The sequence below is a fragment of the Bombina bombina genome, chromosome 4 (genome assembly GCF_027579735.1).
Source record: "Bombina bombina isolate aBomBom1 chromosome 4, aBomBom1.pri, whole genome shotgun sequence".
Classification (NCBI taxonomy): Eukaryota; Metazoa; Chordata; class Amphibia; order Anura; family Bombinatoridae; genus Bombina; species Bombina bombina.
Genome location: NC_069502.1, coordinates 763,426,887 through 763,449,198, shown reverse-complemented (window position 1 = coordinate 763,449,198; position 22,312 = coordinate 763,426,887). Strand labels below are relative to the sequence as shown.

General features: G+C 40.2%; 1 protein-coding gene across 2 annotated transcripts in view; it reads left to right on the top strand.

The window, feature by feature from the left end:
* The window catches only part of LYST (lysosomal trafficking regulator), a 606,044-nt gene that overhangs the window by 345,576 nt on the left and 238,156 nt on the right, over positions 1–22,312 (top strand). For both annotated transcript variants that reach the window (XM_053711082.1, XM_053711081.1), the window contains exon 16: positions 15,996–16,241. In XM_053711082.1, coding sequence (XP_053567057.1) covers positions 15,996–16,241 — 246 coding nt within the window. The remainder of the gene's footprint in view (positions 1–15,995; positions 16,242–22,312) is intronic.

The following is a 22,312-nucleotide window of genomic DNA, read 5'->3' as shown; positions in this document are numbered from 1 at the left end:
CTTGGTATGCAGATCTGGTGAATATGTCATCGGCTCCACCATGGAAGCTACCTTTGAGACGAGACCTTCTTGTTCAAGGTCCGTTCGAACATCCGAATCTGGTCCCACTCCAGCTGACTGCTTGGAGATTGAACGCTTGATCTTATCAAAGCGAGGGTTCTCAGATTCTGTTATTGATACTCTTGTTCAGGCCAGAAAGCCTGTAACTAGAAAAATTTACCACAAAATTTGGGAAAAAATATATCTGTTGGTGTGAATCTAAAGGATTCCCTTGGGACAAGGTTAAGATTCCTAAGATTCTATCCTTCCTTCGAGAAGGATTGGAAAAAGGATTATCTGCAAGTTCCTTGATGGGACAGATTTCTGCCTTGTCTGTGTTACTTCACAAAAAGCTGCCAGCTGTGCCAGATGTTCAAGCCTTTGTTCAGGCTCTGGTTAGAATCAAGCCTGTTTACAAACCTTTGACTCCTCCTTGGAGTCTCAACTTAGTTCTTTCAGTTCTTCAGGGGGTTCCGTTTGAACCCTTACATTCCGTTGATATTAAGTTATTATCTTGGAAAGTTTTTGTTTTTGGTTACAATTTCTTCTGATAGAAGAGTTTCAGAATTATCTGCTCTGCAGTGTTCTCCTCCTTATCTGGTGTTCCATGCAGATAAGGTGGTTTTACGTACTAAACCTGGTTTTCTTCCAAAAGTTGTTTCTAACAAAAACATTAACCAGGAGATAGTCGTGCCTTCTCTGTGTCCGAAACCAGTTTCGAAGAAGGAACGTTTGTTGCACAATTTGGATGTTGTTCGCGCTCTAAAATTCTATTTAGATGCTACAAAGGATTTTAGACAAACATCTTCCTTGTTTGTTGTTTATTCTGGTAAAAGGAGAGGTCAAAAAGCAACTTCTACCTCTCTCTTTTTTTGGATTAAAAGCATCATCAGATTGGTTTACGAGACTGCCGGACGGCAGCCTCCTGAAAGAATCACAGCTCATTCCACTAGGGCTGTGGCTTACACATGGGCCTTCAAGAACGAGGCTTCTGTTGATCAGATATGTAGGGCAGCGACTTGGTCTTCACTGCACTCTTTTACCAAATTTTACAAGTTTGATACTTTTGCTTCTTCTGAGGCTATTTTTTGGGAGAAAGGTTTTGCAAGCCGTGGTGCCTTCCATTTAGGTGACCTGATTTGCTCCCTCCCTTCATCCGTGTCCTAAAGCTTTGGTATTGGTTCCCACAAGTAAGGATGACGCCGTGGACCGGACACACCTATGTTGGAGAAAACAGAATTTATGTTTACCTGATAAATTACTTTCTCCAACGGTGTGTCCGGTCCACGGCCCGCCCTGGTTTTTTAATCAGGTCTGATAATTTATTTTCTTTAACTACAGTCACCACGGTATCATATGGTTTCTCCTATGCAAATATTCCTCCTTAACGTCGGTCGAATGACTGGGGTAGGCGGAGCCTAGGAGGGATCATGTGACCAGCTTTGCTGGGCTCTTTGCCATTTCCTGTTGGGGAAGAGAATATCCCACAAGTAAGGATGACGCCGTGGACCGGACACACCGTTGGAGAAAGTAATTTATCAGGTAAACATAAATTCTGTTTTCTTTATTAGTGCTTTAAATAGATATTTAGCAACATGGGTATACTGTTTTTTTTTTTATAACTTTATTTATTCGATGATAAAGGAGCTCTCATGAGCATACAGCAATGAGAAATGTTTACATCGTATTGGATACAAGACATTGATAAGGTGTTATTCCATCTTAAGTCCAGTGAGTAGTTTTGTTACAGTCCTGTATTTGTTTGGTAAGGAAGCCATAGCTTAAGTTCCTTCCTCTCGCTTTTTCCCTTTTTTTTTTTTTAAACCAAATAAACATAATCAAACACACTGAACATAATAACATAAATAAACAAAATAAGGCGCACCAAGAGAGCTTGGGATAAATAATACTTACCCAGAGTACCCCCAGGCCACCAACCACGGATTCATCGGGACAGTTTGATTTGAGGTAGTATTGATTTAGTTTTATGTTGTGTTGTTTGATAAACACCATTTTCCTTTAAGGTTTCCGTTTAGGATGTATTCGCTGTTTTTAAATTGGTATAGGACTCTTTCTCTAACATTTTCTGGCAAATATATTAGGTATGCTTCCCTTTACATCTGCTTGTTCAATGTTTCCCTTTACATCTGCTTGTTCTATAAGCATCTGAGTATGTATTTTGATGAGTAATTGTCGGAATGGTGGAGTTTTCCTATCTGTCCAGTTCTGTAGAATCAATCGCCTTGCAATCAGTATGGTTATAGTGACAAAATTATTGTGTTTTTGTGTGTTCTCTGGGAGTAGTAACAGGATTTGTTGTGCTGAAAGGGATACTACTTGTTCTTTAGTTGTTTTTGTCAACCAATAAGTTATTTTGCTCCAAAACCACTTTAATTTGGGACAATCCCAAAACAAATGGATCCAGTCAGGATTTTTTTGGCTACACTTGACACAGATGTCTTTTGCCACGGGTACCCATTTGGACCTAACGGCTGGAGTAATGTATGCTTGATGTAGAATTTTGGTGTGTGTTTCTCGCAGGTTTGCAGATAGAGTTAGTTTCCTAACTTTTTCGAAGCTGTCAGTAAGCCTTTCTTGATCAACCTTAATGGTTCTATAATTGAGCCATTTCATTAATATTTTTTGAGTGATAAGAGTGTCATGGTGCTTGAGAATAAGTTCATATACATTTGCTAATTTCTATGAGCCCTGTTTCGCCAACGCACATAGGCCTAGATTTGGAGTTTGGCGGTAGATGGGTTGTTAACGCTACGCGGGCTTTTTTCTGGCCGCACCATAAAATTAACTCTGGTATCGAGAGTCCGAAAAAATGCTGCGTTAGGCTCCAAAAAAGGAGCGTAGAGCATTTTTACCGCAAATGCAACTCTCGATACCAGAGTTGCTTACGGACGCGGCCAGCCTCAAAAACGTGCTCGTGCACGATTCCCCCATAGGAAACAATGGGGCTGTTTGAGCTGAAAAAAAACCTAACACCTGTAAAAAAGCAGCGTTCAGCTCCTAACGCAGCCCCATTGTTTCCTATGGGGAAACACTTCCTACGTCTGCACCTAACACTCTAACATGTACCCCGAGTCTAAACACCCCTAACCTTACACTTATTAACCCCTATTCTGCCGCCCCCGCTATCGCTGACACCTGCATTATATTATTAACCCCTAATCTGCCGCTCCGTAAACCGCCGCAACTTACATTATCCCTATGTACCCCTAATCTGCTGCCCCTCACACCGCCGACCCCTATATTATATTTATTAACCCCTAATCTGCCCCCCTCAACGTCGCCTCCACCTGCCTACACTTATTAACCCCTAATCTGCCGAGCGGACCTGAGCGCTACTATAATAAATGTATTAACCCCTAATCCGCCTCATTAACCCTATCATAAATAGTATTAACCCCTAATCTGCCCTCCCTAACATCGCCGACACCTAACTTCAATTATTAACCCCTAATCTGACGACCGGAGCTCACCGCTACTATAATTAATGGATTAACCCCTAAAGCTAAGTCTAACCCTAACACTAACACCCCCCTAACTTAAATATAATTTACATCTAACGAAATTAATTAACTCTTATTAAATAAATTATTCCTATTTAAAGCTAAATACTTACCTGTAAAATACATCCTAATATAGCTACAATATAAATTATAATTATATTATAGCTATTTTAGGATTAATATTTATTTTACAGGCAACTTTGTAATTATTTTAACCAGGTACAATAGCTATTAAATAGTTAAGAACTATTTAATAGTTACCTAGTTAAAATAATAACAAAATTACCTGTAAAATAAATCCTAACCTAAGTTATAATTAAACCTAACACTACACTATCAATAAATAAATTAAATACAATTCCTACAAATAACTACAATTACATAAACTAACTAAAGTACAAAAAATAAAAAAGAACTAAGTTACAAAAAATAAAAAAATATTTACAAACATAAGAAAAATATTACAACAATTTTAAACTAATTACACCTACTCTAAGCCCCCTAATAAAATAACAAAGACCCCCAAAATAAAAAAATGCCCTACCCTATTCTAAATTAATAAAGTTAAAAGCTCTTTTACCTTACCAGCCCTGAACAGGGCCCTTTGCGGGGCATGCCCCAAGAAAATCGGCTCTTTTGCCTGTAAAAAAAAACATACAATACCCCCCCCCCAACATTACAACCCACCACCCACATACCCCTAATCTAACCCAAACCCCCCTTAAATAAACCTAACACTAAGCCCCTGAAGATCTTCCTACCTTGTCTTCACCTCAACAGGTATCACCGATCCGTCCTGGCATCCGGTGCTGAAGAGGTCCAGAAGAGGCTCCAAAGTCTTCCTCCTATCCGGCAAGAAGAGGACATCCGGACCGGCAAACATCTTCATCCAAGCGGCATCTTCGATCTTCTTCCATCCGGTGCGGAGCGGGTCCATGTTGAAGCAGCCGACGCGGATCCATCCTCTTCTTTCGGCGTCTCCCGACGAATGACGGTTCCTTTAAGGGACATCATCCAAGATGGCGTCCCTCGAATTCCTATTGGCTGATAGGATTCTATCAGCCAATCGGAATTAAGGTAGGAATATTCTGATTGGCTGATGGAATCAGCCAATCAGAATCAAGTTCAATCCGATTGGCTGATCCAATCAGCCAATCAGATTGAGCTCGCATTCTATTGGCTGTTCCGATCAGCCAATAGAACGCCTAAGTATAACGTAGGTGGCGGTCGGCAGATTAGGGGTTAAAAAAATTTAATCGAGTTGCAGCGATGTGGGGGGACCTCAGTTTAGGGGTACATAGGTAGTTTATGGGTGTTAGTGTACTTTAGGGTACAGTAGTTAAGAGCTTTATGAACCGGTGTTAGCCCAGAAAGCTCTTAACTACTGACTTTTTTCTGCGGCTGGAGTTTTGTCGTTAGAGCTCTAACGCTCACTTCAGAAACGACTCTAAATACCGGCGTTAGGAAGATCCCATTGAAAAGATAGGATACGCAATTGACGTAAGGGGATCTGCGGTATGGAAAAGTCGCGGCTGAAAAGTGAGCGTTAGACCCTATTTTGAGTGACTCCAAATACCGGCGGTAGCCTAAAACCAGCGTTAGGAGCCTCTAACGCTGGTTTTCACGGCTACCGCCAAACTCTAAATCTAGGCCATAGTGTGCCAATGTTATTGGTTTGCGTTTTGAGAAGGCCATCTGTTTTTAGCTTTGTGATATAATGTTTGCACTGGAAATACGCAAACCTGTGTGTGTTCGGGAGTTGATATGTGGTTTGTAACTCCTGAAAGGAATGAATTTCAAGGGTTAGTGGGTTAAAGAGCTGACCAATGTTAGTGAGATGTTTTGTCTGCTAACCTTTAAACACTTCTGTGGTGGAGCCTGGTAAAAAGTGTAAATTACATTGAATAGGGAGGAATTTGCTGGTAGTGAATTGAATCCCCCACAGTTTACATACTTTGGCCCAGGCTCTTAAAGGATCTCTGTATAGTATATGTGATTTATTTTCTGGAGGCAGAGTGTTTAGTTTTGCATGGGGTAAGAAGGCTAGATGTATTGTATACAAGGTATTGTGAAATGTTCAGTCCCAACCAGCCAGTCCTACTCTAATTTTGTTAACGTCGCCCAGTTATACAAAACAATGTCCGGAAGGCGCAGCCCGCCTTTAATGAATGGCATGTTCAAACTAGACCTGCCTATCCTTCGTTTTTTACTTTTCCAAATAAATTGACCTAGAGCAGATTGTATTGTTTTAGCGTCTTGTTGCGCCAAAAGTAGGCGGAGCATCTGTAAAGGGTAAAGTATCTTGTGTAGGGCTACCATTTTAAAAAGGTGAATTCTACCAGTTAATGATAGGGGAAGTTTATCCCATCCTTGCAGCAAATTTTTTATATTTATATTTGAGATTGTTTTGAGATTGTTTTCTCCAACATAGGTGTGTCCGGTCCACGGCGTCATCCTTACTTGTGGGATATTCTCCTCCCCAACAGGAAATGGCAAAGAGCGCAGCAAAGCTGGCCATATAGTCCCTCCTAGGCTCCGCCTACCCCAGTCATTCTCTTTGCCGTTGCACAGGCAACATCTCCACGGAGATGGCTAAGAGTTTTTTGGTGTTTAAATGTAGTTTTTATCCTTCAATCAAGTGTTTGTTATTTTAAAATAGTGCTGGTATGTACTATTTACTCTGAAACAGAAAAGAGATGAAGATTTCTGTTTGTAAGAGGAAGATGATTTTAGCAACCGTTACTAAAATCGATGGCTGTTTCCACACAGGACTGTTGAGATGAAGTAACTTCAGTTGGGGGAAACAGTGGGCAGACTTTGCTGCTTGAGGTATGACACATTTCTAACAAGACTTGGTAATGCTGGAAGGCTGTCATTTTCCCTATGGGGACCGGTAAGCCATTTTCTTAGTTTAAGTAAAAGAATAAAGGGCTTCATTAGGGCTTAAAAAACTGGTAGACATTTTTCTGGGCTAAAACGATTACTTTACTAAGCATATTTAGCAGATTATAACTATTAATAGTTATTATAATCTTGGGGATTGTTTTAAAAAAAACGGCAGGCACTGTATTGGACTCCTTTTTCACTGGGGGCCTTTTCTAGTCATAGGCAGAGCCTCATTTTCGCGCCACTAATGCGCAGTTGTTTTTGGAAAGCAAGGCATGCAGATGCATGTGTGAGGAGCTAAGAACCACTGAAAAAGCTTATAGAAGGCATCATTTGGTATCGTATTCCCCTCTGGGCTTGGTTGGGTCTCAGCAAAGCAGATACCTGGGACTGTATAGGGGTTAAATGTAAAAACGGCTCCGGTTCCGTTATTTTAAGGGTTAAAGCTTTCAAATTTGGTGTGCAATACTTTTAAGGCTTTAAGATACTGTGGTGAAATTTTGGTGAATTTTGAACAATTCCTTCATACTTTTTCACATATTCAGTAATAAAGTGTGTTCAGTTTAAAATTTAAAGTGACAGTAACGGTTTTATTGTAAAACGTTTTTTGTGCTTTGTTGACAAGTTTAAGCCTGTTTAACATGTCTGAACCATCAGATAACGATGTTTTATATGTATGAAAGCCAAGGTTTCTCCCCATTTAAATATATGTGATAATTGTGTCATAGTGTCCAAACAAAGTAGGGACAATAATGCCATAGATAATGATATTGCCCAAGATGATTCCTCAAATGAGGGGAGTAAGCATGGTACTGCATCATCCCCTTCTGTGTCTACACCAGTTTTGCCCACACAAGAGGCCCCTAGTACATCTAGTGCGCCAATACTTATTACCATGCAACAATTAACGGCTGTAATGGATAATTCTATTGCAAACATTTTATCCAAAATGCCTACTTATCAGAGAAAGCGCGATTGCTCTGTTTTAAACACTGAAGAGCAAGAGGACGCTGATGATAACTGTTCTGACATGCCCTCACACCAATCTGAAGGGGCCAGGAGGGAGGTTTTGTCTGAGGGAGAAATTTCAGATTCAGGGAAAATTTCTCAACAAGCTGAACCTGATGTTGTAACATTTAAATTTAAATTAGAACATCTCCACGCACTACTTAAGGAGGTATTATCTACTCTGGATGATTGTGACAATTTGGTCATTCCAGAGAAATTATGTAAGATGGACAAGTTCCTAGAGGTTCCGGTGCCCCCTGATGCTTTTCCTATACCCAAGCGGGTGGCGGACATAGTAAATAAGGAGTGGGAAAGGCCCGGCATACCTTTTGTTCCTCCCCCTATATTTAAGAAATTATTTCCTATAGTCGACCCCAGAAAGGACTTATGGCAGACAGTCCCCAAGGTCGAGGGGGCGGTTTCTACTCTAAACAAACGCACTACTATTCCTATAGAAGATAGTTGTGCTTTCAAGATCCTATGGATAAAAAGTTAGAGGGTTTGCTTAAAAAGATGTTTGTTCAGCAAGGTTACCTTCTACAACCAATTTCATGCATTGTTCCTGTCACTACAGCTGCATGTTTCTGGTTCGAAGAACTAGAAAAGTCGCTCAATAAAGAATCTTCGTATGAGGAGGTTATGGACAGAGTTCAAGCACTTAAATTGGCTAACTCTTTTATTTTAGATGCCGCTTTGCAATTAGCTAGATTAGCGGCGAATAATTCAGGGTTTGCTATCGTGGCGCGCAGAGCGCTTTGGCTAAAGTCTTGGTCAGCGGATGTGTCCTCCAAGACCAAATTGCTTAACATCCCTTTCAAGGGTAAAACACTGTTTGGCCCTGTCTTGAAAGAGATTATTTCAGACATCACTGGGGGAAAGGGCCACGCCCTTCCTCAGGATAGGTCTTTTAAGGCTAAAAATAAGCCAAATTTTCGTCCCTTTCGCAGAAATGGACCAGCCTCAAATTCTACACCCTCTAAGTAAGAGGGTAATACTTCTCAAACCAAGCCAGCCTGGAGACCGATGCAAGGCTGGAACAAGGGTAAGCAGGCCAAGAAACCTGCCACTGCTACCAAAACAGCATGAAGTGTTGGCCCCCGATCCGGGACCGGATCTGGTGGGGGGCAGACTTTCTCTCTTTGCTCAGGCTTGGGCAAGAGATGTTCAGGATCCTTGGGCGCTAGAAATAGTTTCTCAAGGTTATCTCCTGGAATTCAGGGAACTACCCCCAAGGGGAAGGTTCCACAGGTCTCAATTATCTTCGAACCAAATAAAAAGACAGGCATTCTTACATTGTGTAGAAGACCTGTTAAGAATGGGAGTGATTCATCCTGTTCCATTAGGAGAACAAGGGATGGGGTTTTACTCCAACCTGTTCATAGTTCCCAAAAAAGAGGGAACATTCAGACCAATTTTAGATCTCAAGATTCTAAACAAGTTTCTAAGGGTTTCATCGTTCAAAATGGAAACCTTTCGAACGATCCTTCCTTCCATCCAGGAAGGTCAATTCATGACCACGGTGGATTTAAAGGATGCGTACCTACATATTCCTATCCACAAGGAACATCTTCGGTTCCTAAGGTTCGCCTTTCTGGACAAGTATTACCAGTTTGTGGCACTTCCATTCGGATTAGCCACTGCTCCAAGGATTTTCACAAAGGTACTAGGGTCCCTTCTAGCGGTGCTAAGACCAAGGGGCATTGCAGTAGTACCTTACTTGGACGACATCCTGATTCAAGTGTCGTCTCTGTCAAAAGCAAGGGCTCATACGGACATTGTCCTAGCCTTTCTCAGATCTCACAGGTGGAAAGTGAACATAGAAAAAAGTTCTCTGTCCCCGTCAACAAGAGTTCCCTTCTTGGGAACAATAATAGTTTCCTTAGAAATGAAGATTTTTCTGACAGAGGCCAGAAAATCAAAACTTCTAAGCTCTTGTCAGGTACTTCATTCTGTTCTTCTTCCTTCCATAGCGCAGTGCATGGAAGTAATAGGTTTGATGGTTGCGGCAATGGACATAGTTCCTTTTGCACGAAATCATCTAAGACCATTACAACTGTGCATGCTCAGACAGTGGAATGGGGATTATACAGACTTGTCTCCGACGATCCAAGTAGATCAAAGGACCAGAGATTCACTCCGTTGGTGGCTGACCCTGGACAACCTGTCACAGGGAATGAGCTTCCGCAGACCAGAGTGGGTCATTGTCACGACCGACGCCAGTCTGGTGGGCTGGGGCACGGTCTGGGAACCCCTGAGAGCTCAGGGTCTATGGTCTCGGGAAGATTCTCTTCTCCCGATAAACATTCTGGAACTGAGAGCGATATTCAATGCTCTCAAGGCTTGGCCTCGACTAGCAAAGGCCAAATTCATAAGGTGTCAATCAGACAACATGACGACTGTTGCATATATCAACCATCTGGGGGGAACAAGGAGTTCCCTGGCGATGGAGGAGCATCCGGGGGAGTGGGAACTCCATCCGGAAATCTTTGCCCAAATAACTCAGTTATGGGGCATTCCAGACATGGATCTGATGGCCTCTCGTCAGAACTTCAAGGTCCCTTGTTACGGGTCCAAATCCAGGGATCACAAGGCGACTCTAGTGGATACAATAGTAGCACCTTGGATCTTCAACCTAGCTTATGTATTCCCACCGTTTCCTCTCATTCCCAGGCTGGTAGCCAGGATCAATCAGGAGAGGGCTTCGGTGATCTTGATAGTTCCTGCGTGGCCACGCAGGACTTGGTATGCAGACCTGGTGAATATGTCATCGGCTCCACCATGGAAGCTACCTTTGAGACAGGACCTTCTTGTTCAGGGTCCATTCGAACATCCGAATCTGGTTTCCCTCCAACTGACTGCTTGGAGATTGAACGCTTGATTTTATCAAAGCGTGGGTTTTCAGATTCTGTAATAGATACTCTTATTCAGGCTAGAAAGCCTGTAACTAGAAAAATTTACCATAAAATATGGAAAAAATATATCTGTTGGTGTGAATCTAAAGGATTCCCATGGAACAAGATAAAAATTCCTAAGATTCTTTCCTTTCTACAAGAAGGTTTGGAGAAAGGATTATCTGCAAGTTCTCTGAAGGGACAGATCTCTGCTTTATCTGTTTTACTTCACAAAAGGCTGGCAGCTGTGCCAGACGTTTAAGCGTTTGTTCAGGCTCTGGTTAGAATCAAGCCTGTTTACAGACCTTTGACTCCTCCCTGGAGTCTTAATCTAGTTCTTTCAGTTCTTCAAGGGGTTCCGTTTGAACCCTTACATTCCGTAGATATTAAGTTATTATCTTGGAAAGTTTTGTTTTTGGTTGCAATTTCTTCCGCTAGAAGAGTTTCTGAGTTATCTGCTCTGCAGTGTTCTCCGCCCTATCTGGTCCATGCAGATAAGGTGGTTTTGCGTACTGAGCCTGGTTTTCTTCCGAAGGTTGTTTCCAACAAAAATATTAACCAGGAGATAGTTGTACCTTCCAAACACAACAGAAACTGGATATATAGGATACCACAGTTCCCAAAGTATGCACTTCTAGCACTCTGGGCCCTGAACTAAAGGACGGAATACCCCAAACAGGATTGTTAAAATATAACCTTTATTATAAAAATTAAAAAACCTAGATAGGTTATTACACAAACAATTTAAAATACACTCCAGTACCCAGATCAGTGTAATAAATGTTAGGTCTGATCACTGTAAATAATGATTAGGCCTGTATAGTATCACAGTGATAAGTGATCTGAAATGTGACCAATAATACTCGCTAGTTTATATTTGTTCACTAGCTTGCTGCAAGCAAGCCAGGACTAAATTCGTAGTCAGGGTAAATAATGATCTGAGAACTAATATCGATATATTGCCAATATTATTAGATCATGATATTTATTTATCATTCATTCAAGGATTGTGTCCATTTATTGGAAGAAGTCTGAATTCGACCTCAACTGTGTGTACGGTAATATAATTCGTTAATCAATCAGGCTAGTGCCACGAAAATCACAAGGTTTATTTAAGCTAACATTCCAACCATTATTGCCATTATTTGGCATATGAATTCAATTCTAGTTTCAGTTATAGGATTAAGCTGAATTAGACGTAATATGAGCTGTATTCTATTAGTATCTAACAGCTTATTAGTACAGCTTATATTTCAAGTATTAGGGATATTAACAGGTTTACTGGGTTCTTGTACTTAGGTTGATAAAGAAGTTGTGGTTATACTGTAGACTAAATCAGGCGCAGCCCAGGTTAACAGTAAGGTTACTGATATTAAGTGAGTTCTCTTCTACTTCCATTAATATAAGGGTAAAATACTCATATATTTAATAGCTGGTTACTTCTATCACAGTTATAGCTACTCAGTTATTACTATCTAACATCACCCAAGTGGTGTATAAGTAGGTATTGCTGACTATACGGCGCTATACGCCGTCTGATATTCAGTATCAGTAACTATTGAATTCTATCTGGCTAGGCCCCGATTCAAAAGTTAGTTTAGTAATAATATGTTCAATGGCACTTCTTGTGTGGTTGGTACAATTTAAACTAAGTCTGGCACACCCCGGAATGGATTTCCAATTAGTCGTTCACACAGAATCAGTATTACAAGTGCTGTTGGTCTCCCGCAGTTAAGCACTCATTCAGTCATTCTTACATTCATTAAACATATTTATGGATATATGTAAGAACTATGTTAACGGTTAGGCTAAGTCTGGCACAACCCCGGCTGGATATTGATTAATATTACCAGTTAAATACTGTAGTTAATGGTCCAAACATACGTTAATACAGCAAGTGCTGTGCTTCACAGTCTATTGAACGTTCATACATCAGTTCTACAGTTGGATAGACAATATTATTGAATGAATTCTGTTAATAGTTCAATTGATTAGATACAGGCTGAGCTATATAAGAGTTAGATGCTCGAATGTCATCAAGTAAGTTATTCCCTGCTTTCATTAATATGAGGGTATAATACTCCTGTGGTCAATAGCTGGTTAACTCTGTTACCATTATAGCTTCACAGTTTGTACTGTCTAACAGAGCCCAAGTACTGTGTAAATAGGTATCGCTCACTTTATGGCACTCTGCGCCGTCTGATCTTCAATATCTATAATTATTACAATAAATCTGGCACAACCCAGACTATAGATTAATTTTGGTAATAATCTTTTCGATAGCACTGCTTATATTGTTGGTAAAAAATTAATTAAACTATGTCTGGCACAACCCAGATCGAATGTCTAATTAATCGTTCACAGAAATTCATTTAAAAATATTGTTTGACCAACTGTAGAACTCATGTATGAATGTTGAATAGTCTGAGAAGCACAGCACCAGCTGTACTAAGTCACTTGGGATCACTTACTACAGTGTTTAACTGATAATATTAAAAATCACACAGCCTGGGTTGTGCCAGACTTAGCCTAACCGTTAACATAGTTCGTATACATATCAACAAATATGTCTGACTAATGTAAGAATGACTGAATGAGTGTTAAATTGCGGGAGATCTGCAGCACTTGTCACACTGATTCTCTGTGAACGATTAATTAGAAATTCGATCTGGGTTGTGCCAGACATAGTTTAATTAATTTTTTACCAACAATATAAGCAGTGCTATCGAAAAGATTATTACCAAAATTAATCTATAGTCTGGGTTGTGCCAGATTTATTGTAATAATTATAGATATTGAAGATCAGACGGCGCAGAGTGCCATAAAGTGAGCGATACCTATTTACACAGTACTTGGGCTCTGTTAGACAGTACAAACTGTGAAGCTATAATGGTAACAGAGTTAACCAGCTATTGACCACAGGAGTATTATACCCTCATATTAATGAAAGCAGGGAATAACTTACTTGATGACATTCGAGCATCTAACTCTTATATAGCTCAGCCTGTATCTAATCAATTGAACTATTAACAGAATTCATTCAATAATATTGTCTATCCAACTGTAGAACTGATGTATGAACGTTCAATAGACTGTGAAGCACAGCACTTGCTGTATTAACGTATGTTTGGACCATTAACTACAGTATTTAACTGGTAATATTAATCAATATCCAGCCGGGGTTGTGCCAGACTTAGCCTAACCGTTAACATAGTTCTTACATATATCCATAAATATGTTTAATGAATGTAAGAATGACTGAATGAGTGCTTAACTGCGGGAGACCAACAGCACTTGTAATACTGATTCTGTGTGAACGACTAATTGGAAATCCATTCCGGGGTGTGCCAGACTTAGTTTAAATTGTACCAACCACACAAGAAGTGCCATTGAACATATTATTACTAAACTAACTTTTGAATCGGGGCCTAGCCAGATAGAATTCAATAATTACTGATACTGAATATCAGACGGCGTATAGCGCCGTATAGTCAGCAATACCTACTTATACACCACTTGGGTGATGTTAGATAGTAATAACTGAGTAGCTATAACTGTGATAGAAGTAACCAGCTATTAAATATATGAGTATTTTACCCTTATATTAATGGAAGTAGAAGAGAACTCACTTAATATCAGTAACCTTACTGTTAACCTGGGCTGCGCCTGATTTAGTCTACAGTATAACCACAACTTCTTTATCAACCTAAGTACAAGAACCCAGTAAACCTGTTAATATCCCTAATACTTGAAATATAAGCTGTACTAATAAGCTGTTAGATACTAATAGAATACAGCTCATATTACGTCTAATTCAGCTTAATCCTATAACTGAAACTAGAATTGAATTCATATGCCAAATAATGGCAATAATGGTTGGAATGTTAGCTTAAATAAACCTTGTGATTTTCGTGGCACTAGCCTGATTGATTAACGAATTATATTACCGTACACACAGTTGAGGTCGAATTCAGACTTCTTCCAATAAATGGACACAATCCTTGAATGAATGATAAATAAATATCATGATCTAATAATATTGGCAATATATCGATATTAGTTCTCAGATCATTATTTACCCTGACTACGAATTTAGTCCTGGCTTGCTTGCAGCAAGCTAGTGAACAAATATAAACTAGCGAGTATTATTGGTCACATTTCAGATCACTTATCACTGTGATACTATACAGGCCTAATCATTATTTACAGTGATCAGACCTAACATTTATTACACTGATCTGGGTACTGGAGTGTATTTTAAATTGTTTGTGTAATAACCTATCTAGGTTTTTTAATTTTTATAATAAAGGTTATATTTTAACAATCCTGTTTGGGGTATTCCGTCCTTTAGTTCAGGGCCCAGAGTGCTAGAAGTGCATACTTTGGGAACTGTGGTATCCTATATATCCAGTTTCTGTTGTGTTTGGATTAATATTTATGCACAAGCACCATTTCCTCCTAACAATCTAAGGTTGAATAACATAGAATTTTCTATACATACACATATATATTACCAGAGGAAAAGCCCGAGTGGTGCCACTGTTCATTTGGTGTGTTAGTGATAGTTGTACCTTCTTTGTGTCCGAATCCAGTTTCAAAGAAGGAACGTTTGTTACACAATTTGGACGTAGTCCGTGCTCTAAAATTCTATTTAGAGGCTACTGAGATTTCAGACAAACATCTTCTTTGTTTGTTGTTTTTTCTGGTAAAAGGAGAGGTAAAAAAGCAACTTCTACCTCTCTTTCCTTTTGGCTTAAAATCATTATCAGATTGGCTTTTGAGACTGCCGGACGGCAGCCTCCTGAAAGTATCACAGCTCACTCCACTAGGGCTGTGGCTTCCACATGGGCCTTCAAGAATGAGGCTCCTGTTGACCAGATATGTAAGGCAGCGACTTGGTCTTCACTGCACTCTTTTGCCAAATTTTACAAATTTTATACTTTTGCTTCTTCGGAGGCTATTTTTGGGAGAAAGGTTTTGCAAGCCGTGGTGCCTTCCGTTTAGGTGACCTGATTTGCTCCCTCCCTTCATCCGTGTCCTAAAGCTTTGGTATTGGTTCCCACAAGTAAGGATGACGCCGTGGACCAGACACACCTATGTTGGAGAAAACAGAATTTATGCTTACCTGATAAATTACTTTCTCCAACGGTGTGTCCGGTCCACGGCCCGCCCTGGTTTTTTAATCAGGTCTGATGAATTATTTTCTCTAACTACAGTCACCACGTTACCATATGGTTTCTCCTATATATATTTCCTCCTGTCCGTCGGTCGAATGACTGGGGTAGGCGGAGCCTAGGAGGGATCATGTGACCAGCTTTGCTGGGCTCTTTGCCATTTCCTGTTGGGGAGGAGAATATCCCACAAGTAAGGATGACGCCGTGGACCGGACACACCGTTGGAGAAAGTAATTTATCAGGTAAGCATAAATTCTGTTTTACCTATGTTTAATGAATATATTTTGTTTGGATCTATGTGCATTTGTATACTGAGGTACTTAAATTTAATTTGAAAGCCAGTGTTTGGTATACAGTTTTTTTTTTGTTTTTTTTATTGTAATTGTGAATAGGTAGACTAAAGATTCTTTAGTGAAATTGATCATCCATTTATAACAGCTCCTGTAATTCATTTTAAAATGTATTGATAACTTTAGGAAAATCTTGCTGTTGTGTACGACACGTGTAGTCCAGCTCAGTACACCATCTATGAACCAGTAATTAGGATTAAAGGAAGTACGAAAACCGCGCCATCCCAAAGACCATTCAGTACAAAAGATGTCATCAGCAATACTCTGGATACCCAAGCACTGAAAATGTTGCAGCCATCTTTCTTGAAAAATACTCAAAGCATTCTACATGAAATTGGTGGAATTGGAACATTTGTCTTTCTTTTTGCAAGGGTAAGAAATAGTTATTCTAGTGAAATATTGTTTAGCTATTCTGAAATGTAGGTTTTAATTATTACATTTTTGTTTAGAATATTTATATGTGTGGTGTTTTGTGTGAATGCAAAAATGTATTAATTAAATTCAAGTTTAGATTTCCAGTTGCTTAAATCTAAATTTAAAACCCAACAAGTGCAATAATTTGTAAGGGCAAACAAAGGCAAAAATGCACACTTTCCCCATGTAGAGCCTTAAGAATTTAAAGGGACATGAAACCCATTTTTTTTTTCATGACTCAGATAGAGAATACAATTTTAAACAAAATTCCATTGCACTTCTATGATCTAATTTGCTTCATTCTTAAGATATCCTTTGTTGAAGGAATATATATGCACATGGGTGAGCCAATCACGCGAGGCATGTATGTGCAGCCACCAATAAGCAGCTACTGAGCATATATAGATATGCTTTTCAACAAACGATATAAAGAGAATAGAAGTTAACTGGAAACATTTGAGTCTCATGTCTCTTTAATTTACCTATAGAAAAATCTGTTGAGTGTTTCATGCTATATAAAACTTCTCTTGCAGTGTAAATCATAAGTGGGGAAAAACATTTTGGGGGGGGGGTTGTAATGCTCTTGAATTTCTCAAAATATCCCTTATTATTATTATTTTTCTGCATTAGGACAGTTTAAAGGGACATGAAACCCACATTTTTTCTTTCATGCTTCAGATAGAGAATACAATTATAAACAACATTCCAATTTACTTATTTAAAGGGACATTCAAGTCAAAATAACATTTTATAATTCAGAAAGAGCATGTAGTTTTAAGACACTTTCCAATTTACTTCCATTATCAATTTTTGCACAGTCTTTTTATATCCACACTTTCTGGGGAACAAGATCTTACTGAGCATGTGAACAAGCTCACAGGGTATACGTATACTAGTCTGTGATTGGCTGATGTCTATCACATGATAAAAGGGTCCAGACAATGGTAGAAAAAATAAACTTGCCAGAATAAAAACCTACTAATTATTTGAAATTCAGAGTAGGTATTGTTGCATTGTCTTTTTAGTATGTACTTGTTAATTATGCAATTCTACTGCATTTAGTGGTCCTTTAATTTGCTTCATTCTTTAGATATCCTTTGTTGAAAAAAATAGCAATGCACATGGGTGTGCCAATCACACAAGGCATCTATGTGTAGTCACTAATCAGCAGCTACTGAGCCTATTTAGATTTGGTTTTCAACAAAGGATATCAAGAGAAGGCAGCAAATTAGATAAAAGAAGTACATTGAAAACCTGTTTAAAATCACATGCTTTTTTTAAATCTTCAAGGAAAAAAATTTGGGTTTCACCTTGTCCCTTTAAATACTTGTAAGGTCATTTTGAAATACAAGACAAATGAGTATTGAAAAGGTCTTAACTTTTTTTTATATACCAATGTATAGACTAGATGATGCATTTGATTCTTATATAACCTCAAAGTCTCTGTTTTCTAAGCATTCAAATGTTTTACTGCTCAAGAGCTAGATTACTTTTCTTGTTCCCTGGGGTAAAATGAGTTTGCAGTAGACAGTTAAAGGAACAATGTACTATATAAGGTGTTTCCTCTTAAAGGGATACTAAACCCAATTTTTTTATTTCATGATTCAGATAGAGCATGAGATTTTAAGCACCTTTCTAATTTACTCCTATTATCAATTTTTCTTTGTTCTCATGCTATCTTGATTTGAAAAAGCAGTACTGTAAGCTTTGGAGTCAGACCATTTTTTGTTCAGCACATGGGTAGCACTTGCTGATTTGTGGCTAAATGTAGCAAACCAATCAGCAGCTCTACCAAGGTGCTGAACTAAAAAATGGGCCGGCTCCTAACCTTTTATTACTGCTTTTTCAAATCAAGATAACATGAGAACAAAGAAAAATTGATAATAGAAGTAAATTAGAAAGTTGCTTAAAATTGCATGCTCTATCTGAATCATGAAAGAAAAAATGAGGGGTTAGTATCCCTTTAATGTGTTCCAAATTGCTTGCTGCAGAGTATTAAATGTATGGGAAATTGTGCCTTCATTTTTATTTTTATATTTGAAATAGTTGGTTTTGCTCATAAACCCATCACCTATTGTTCTCAAGGACATGCCCATAACAATGCTAATAGTGTTATTTATGTTACATATTGAAACGCTAATTATGGTGGTGGGTTTGAATGAGCACAAACAGCTATTTCATATACTGTACAAAATCTCCTACCTCCACTGGGAGATTTCTTAATGCTACTGTCCCTTGCTCACATAGCTTTTCTACAATATACAATATTCTTCAATATACAGCGGGAAAGTAGTTCAAATAGCAAAATAAAGGTAAATGAGTGGCTTGCAAACTATTACATAAACTCCAGCCGTTCTATATCTTGGTGTCTGTGTTAAGGGTAGTTGGTCCAGATTTTTTGACAACCATATGACACTGTATGAAACAGTAGCACACTTTTTATATACAAGACGGAAAATAAAAAATAAAAAGGGGCTTCACAGCTTCCTATTTTAATCAAATGGAAGATGTAGAAGGGAGCCTAATTCATGTTAGGTTTCTTAATGTTGTTAATGGAGCTTGTTTACAAAGCTGTATACTATGTGCCTAAAATGGCCATTGAACGTTATGGTAAACTTTTATTATTGCTTTTTATTTATTCTGATGTGAAGAATGACTGCACTCTTAAAGGGACATTCCAGCCAAAATTGCAGTCCACACGGATGCATTTCAGTTTTGAATAAAAACATTTTTATAATATACATATCAATCCAATCATAGAACTCCTTCCCTATGTGTGGCTCTAGGCGTGTGATATATAAAGGATACAATGTAAGTCCCAAAGTAACGGAAGGTAAGACTCACCCTTCTTTACAACCACCGCTCAACTCACCATAGATACTTGCACCTAGAGGATTACTCTCTGGTCTGATTCCGTATATATCCACAAACAAGCAGGACTACCGATCTGGACCTCCGCTTCTATGTAGTAGTGCTCAGCTCTTGGCCTTGAGCCAGTCTCTCTGCAACCGCCTCCTAGCAGTGTTCGAGGAGTGTAACAAACGCCGTTCTCTCCCAGTTCCTCCTCGCTATCTGATTGGCCAACGGGTAAGGAATCTTACCTACCTAGTAAGATGTCAATCAAAAATCACTGCTCAATATCCAAAGTGCCAAAGCTCGAGCCGGGTAGTAAGTAAACTCATCAAAAAGTTAGTGAAACCCAGCGAGCCTCAAGACACTGTTACAAATTGATATTTATTCAATCATGGAAAAACAAGTAAAACATTAAAATCATCAAAGGATCAACAGGATGAACATGTCTTACTCGTTTCGGCAATGGACGCCTTATCCATAGACATGTATTAGCAAAAATGCTTCTAATAAAAGCTATGGCTGTTTCAAATGTTTATGTAAGTGTGACAGACCCTTCTGTCAGGACTGAAGGAGTTAACTGTGTTTAGCTTTAAGAAACTATTTTCTAAACACAAGTTGCTGGCTCCTTAAGTGATAAGAAGAGCCAAGAGTGTCTTGTGGTTGAAGTGTTTAAGTAATATAATTCTATTGTATCATGTCAAAGGGCTTGTTCCCTCCATGTAATGTACAACAGTCTTTCAACCCCCATCTGGGGGGGGGGGGGGGGTCAGACCTGCATAAATACTAGGCATAGCCTTTAATAAATGACATTCTGTTTAAACCTGAAAACTGGCTGGTTTGTGAATTGCTGATTCCCTATGCAGGACGTTGTTCCCTGGTACTAACCCTTGGTATCCTGTTGGTACCGTAACAATTGGTGGCAAGCGACGGAATGAACCTTATCGCCCAGAAGAGCAACTACACAAGCCAGTAACCTCAGGAAGAGGGGGATTATTACAATACTGACTAAGATGGAAAAGAGAAAAGTAAATTTTGCAGCTTTTAAAAACTTCCTGGAAACAGAAGGAGAGATTGATGGGTACCTTGCGGATTTTGAGAGGCAATGTGCACTACACAAGGTACCCGCAGAGGACTGGGTCACGATATTATCTGGAAAATTATCCGGCCGGGCCAGTGAGGCTTTTCGGGCCATTCCAGATGAGGAAGTCGGGGATTATAATACTATAAAAGAGGCTCTGCTCTCCAGGTATGCGGTTACACCGGAGGCATACCGGAGGCGGTTCAGAGACACTGTTAAATTAGCTGGAGATTCCTACCTTGAGTGGGCATGTAAGGTGCACCGCACAGCAGCTCACTGGATAGCGGGGTGCCAAGCTATATCTGGGGAAGAGGTGCTGCAGCTATTCCTGTTGGAACATTGCTTCGATAAGTTACCCGCAGGAGTTCGAGAGTGGGTTCGGGACCGTAAACCCTCCACCCTGCAGGAAGCGGCTCGCTTGGCAGATGAATATACGGATGCCCGCAAACTGGACACTGCTACCACTAAGCCCCCTGCTAGAGTGGAGTACAGACCCCCAGTCACCCCAGCAGCTGCCAGTTACCAAACCCCGGCGCACCGCTATACCACACGGCCTCCGGCCACGAACTACCCTCAGAGAGCCCTGTTCAATTCGCGGTGCTACTCACAACCTATTCGGTGCTTTAGATGTAAGCAACTAGGGCACAAAAGACCAGAGTGTCCCCTAAACGCAGTGAACCAAGCGCAGTCCTGGAGAAGACCCGCCGGCGGAATCCCACGTAATCCTCAGCCTGCGGCCCGCTACGTAGAGGCGCAAGAATGCTGGAGCATCCTACATGAGGCAGACCTTGTGCAAGCTGCCCACCGGAATAACCGGCAACTGGGAAGAAGGTCAGTGGTCTACGGGATACTGGTGCTACCATGACCTTGCTTCAAAAGAACTTGGTGTCTGAGAAACAGTACACTGGAGACACTGTGGCTGTGAGGGTAGCAGGGGGCGATGTGTTCAGCCTACCTGTTGCCAGGGTACATTTGGATTGGGGAGTGGGCGCTAGACCTGTGAATGTGGGGGTCAAGAAGGACTTACCTGCTTCTTGGAAATGACTTGGCCCCCCTTGTTTCTGCCTACGCTCCTATGGGTCCCGCTGATGTTAACCCTGTGACTACCCGTGCCCAGATCCGTGCAGCAGAGACTGACCCACCTGCTGCTAAGCCCCAGGACGCTGAGCTCAGTAAATCTCTATCCGCTATTGATATGTGGAGGTCCCGTTACAATGCGCTGATGAAGGAGAAGAGGAGCGCAGAGGAAAAAGCATGTTTAGAACGTGAATCTCTGCTAGACAAGCTGCACCGACAGACTGCAGAAAACACCAGCTTGAGAGTGGGACATGAAACCTTAAAGACAAACTTAGCGACACTTGAGGAGAAGCTGACGCTGGCTCATAGTGAGGTGCAGCAACTCAAGGGCACCCTATGTCAGTATGAAGGGATTGTGGATACCTATAAAGAGCAGGTACAGAAAACTCGTAAAGAAGCTGATGGGATTTTGAAGGACTGTTTGGCCCTGGTCTGGGCACTGAGGAATTTGAACCCTTGTTTGTATGGACAGGAATTCTCTCTCATAACGGGAATACAGATGGATTGTCCCAGCAAACTGACATGCCTACCACCTCCTAGTCCGGTCATCCCCAGGTTGACCCGCAAAAGGGTCAAGCCGGGTCTGCCGGAGTGTTCCACAAGGGGGGAGCTATGTGACAGACCCTTCTGTCAGGACTGAAGGAGTTAACTGTGTTTAGCTTTAAGAAACTATTTTCTAAACACAAGTTGCTGGCTCCAACCATAATTTAGTTAGTGATAAGAATTCCATTGTTTGATCACCCTCAGAGAGAAAACGCCTAAGTGATAAGAAGAGCCAAGAGTGTCTTGTGGTTGAAGTGTTTAAGTAATATAATTCTATTGTATCATGTCAAAGGGCTTGTTCCCTCCATGTAATGTACAACAGTCTTTCAACCTCCATCTGGGGGGGGGGGTCAGACCTGCATAAATACTAGGCATAGCCTTTAATAAATGACATTCTGTTTAAACCTGAAAACTAGCTGGTTTGTGAATTTCTGATTCCCTATGCAGGACGTTGTTCCCTGGTACTAACCCTTGGTAT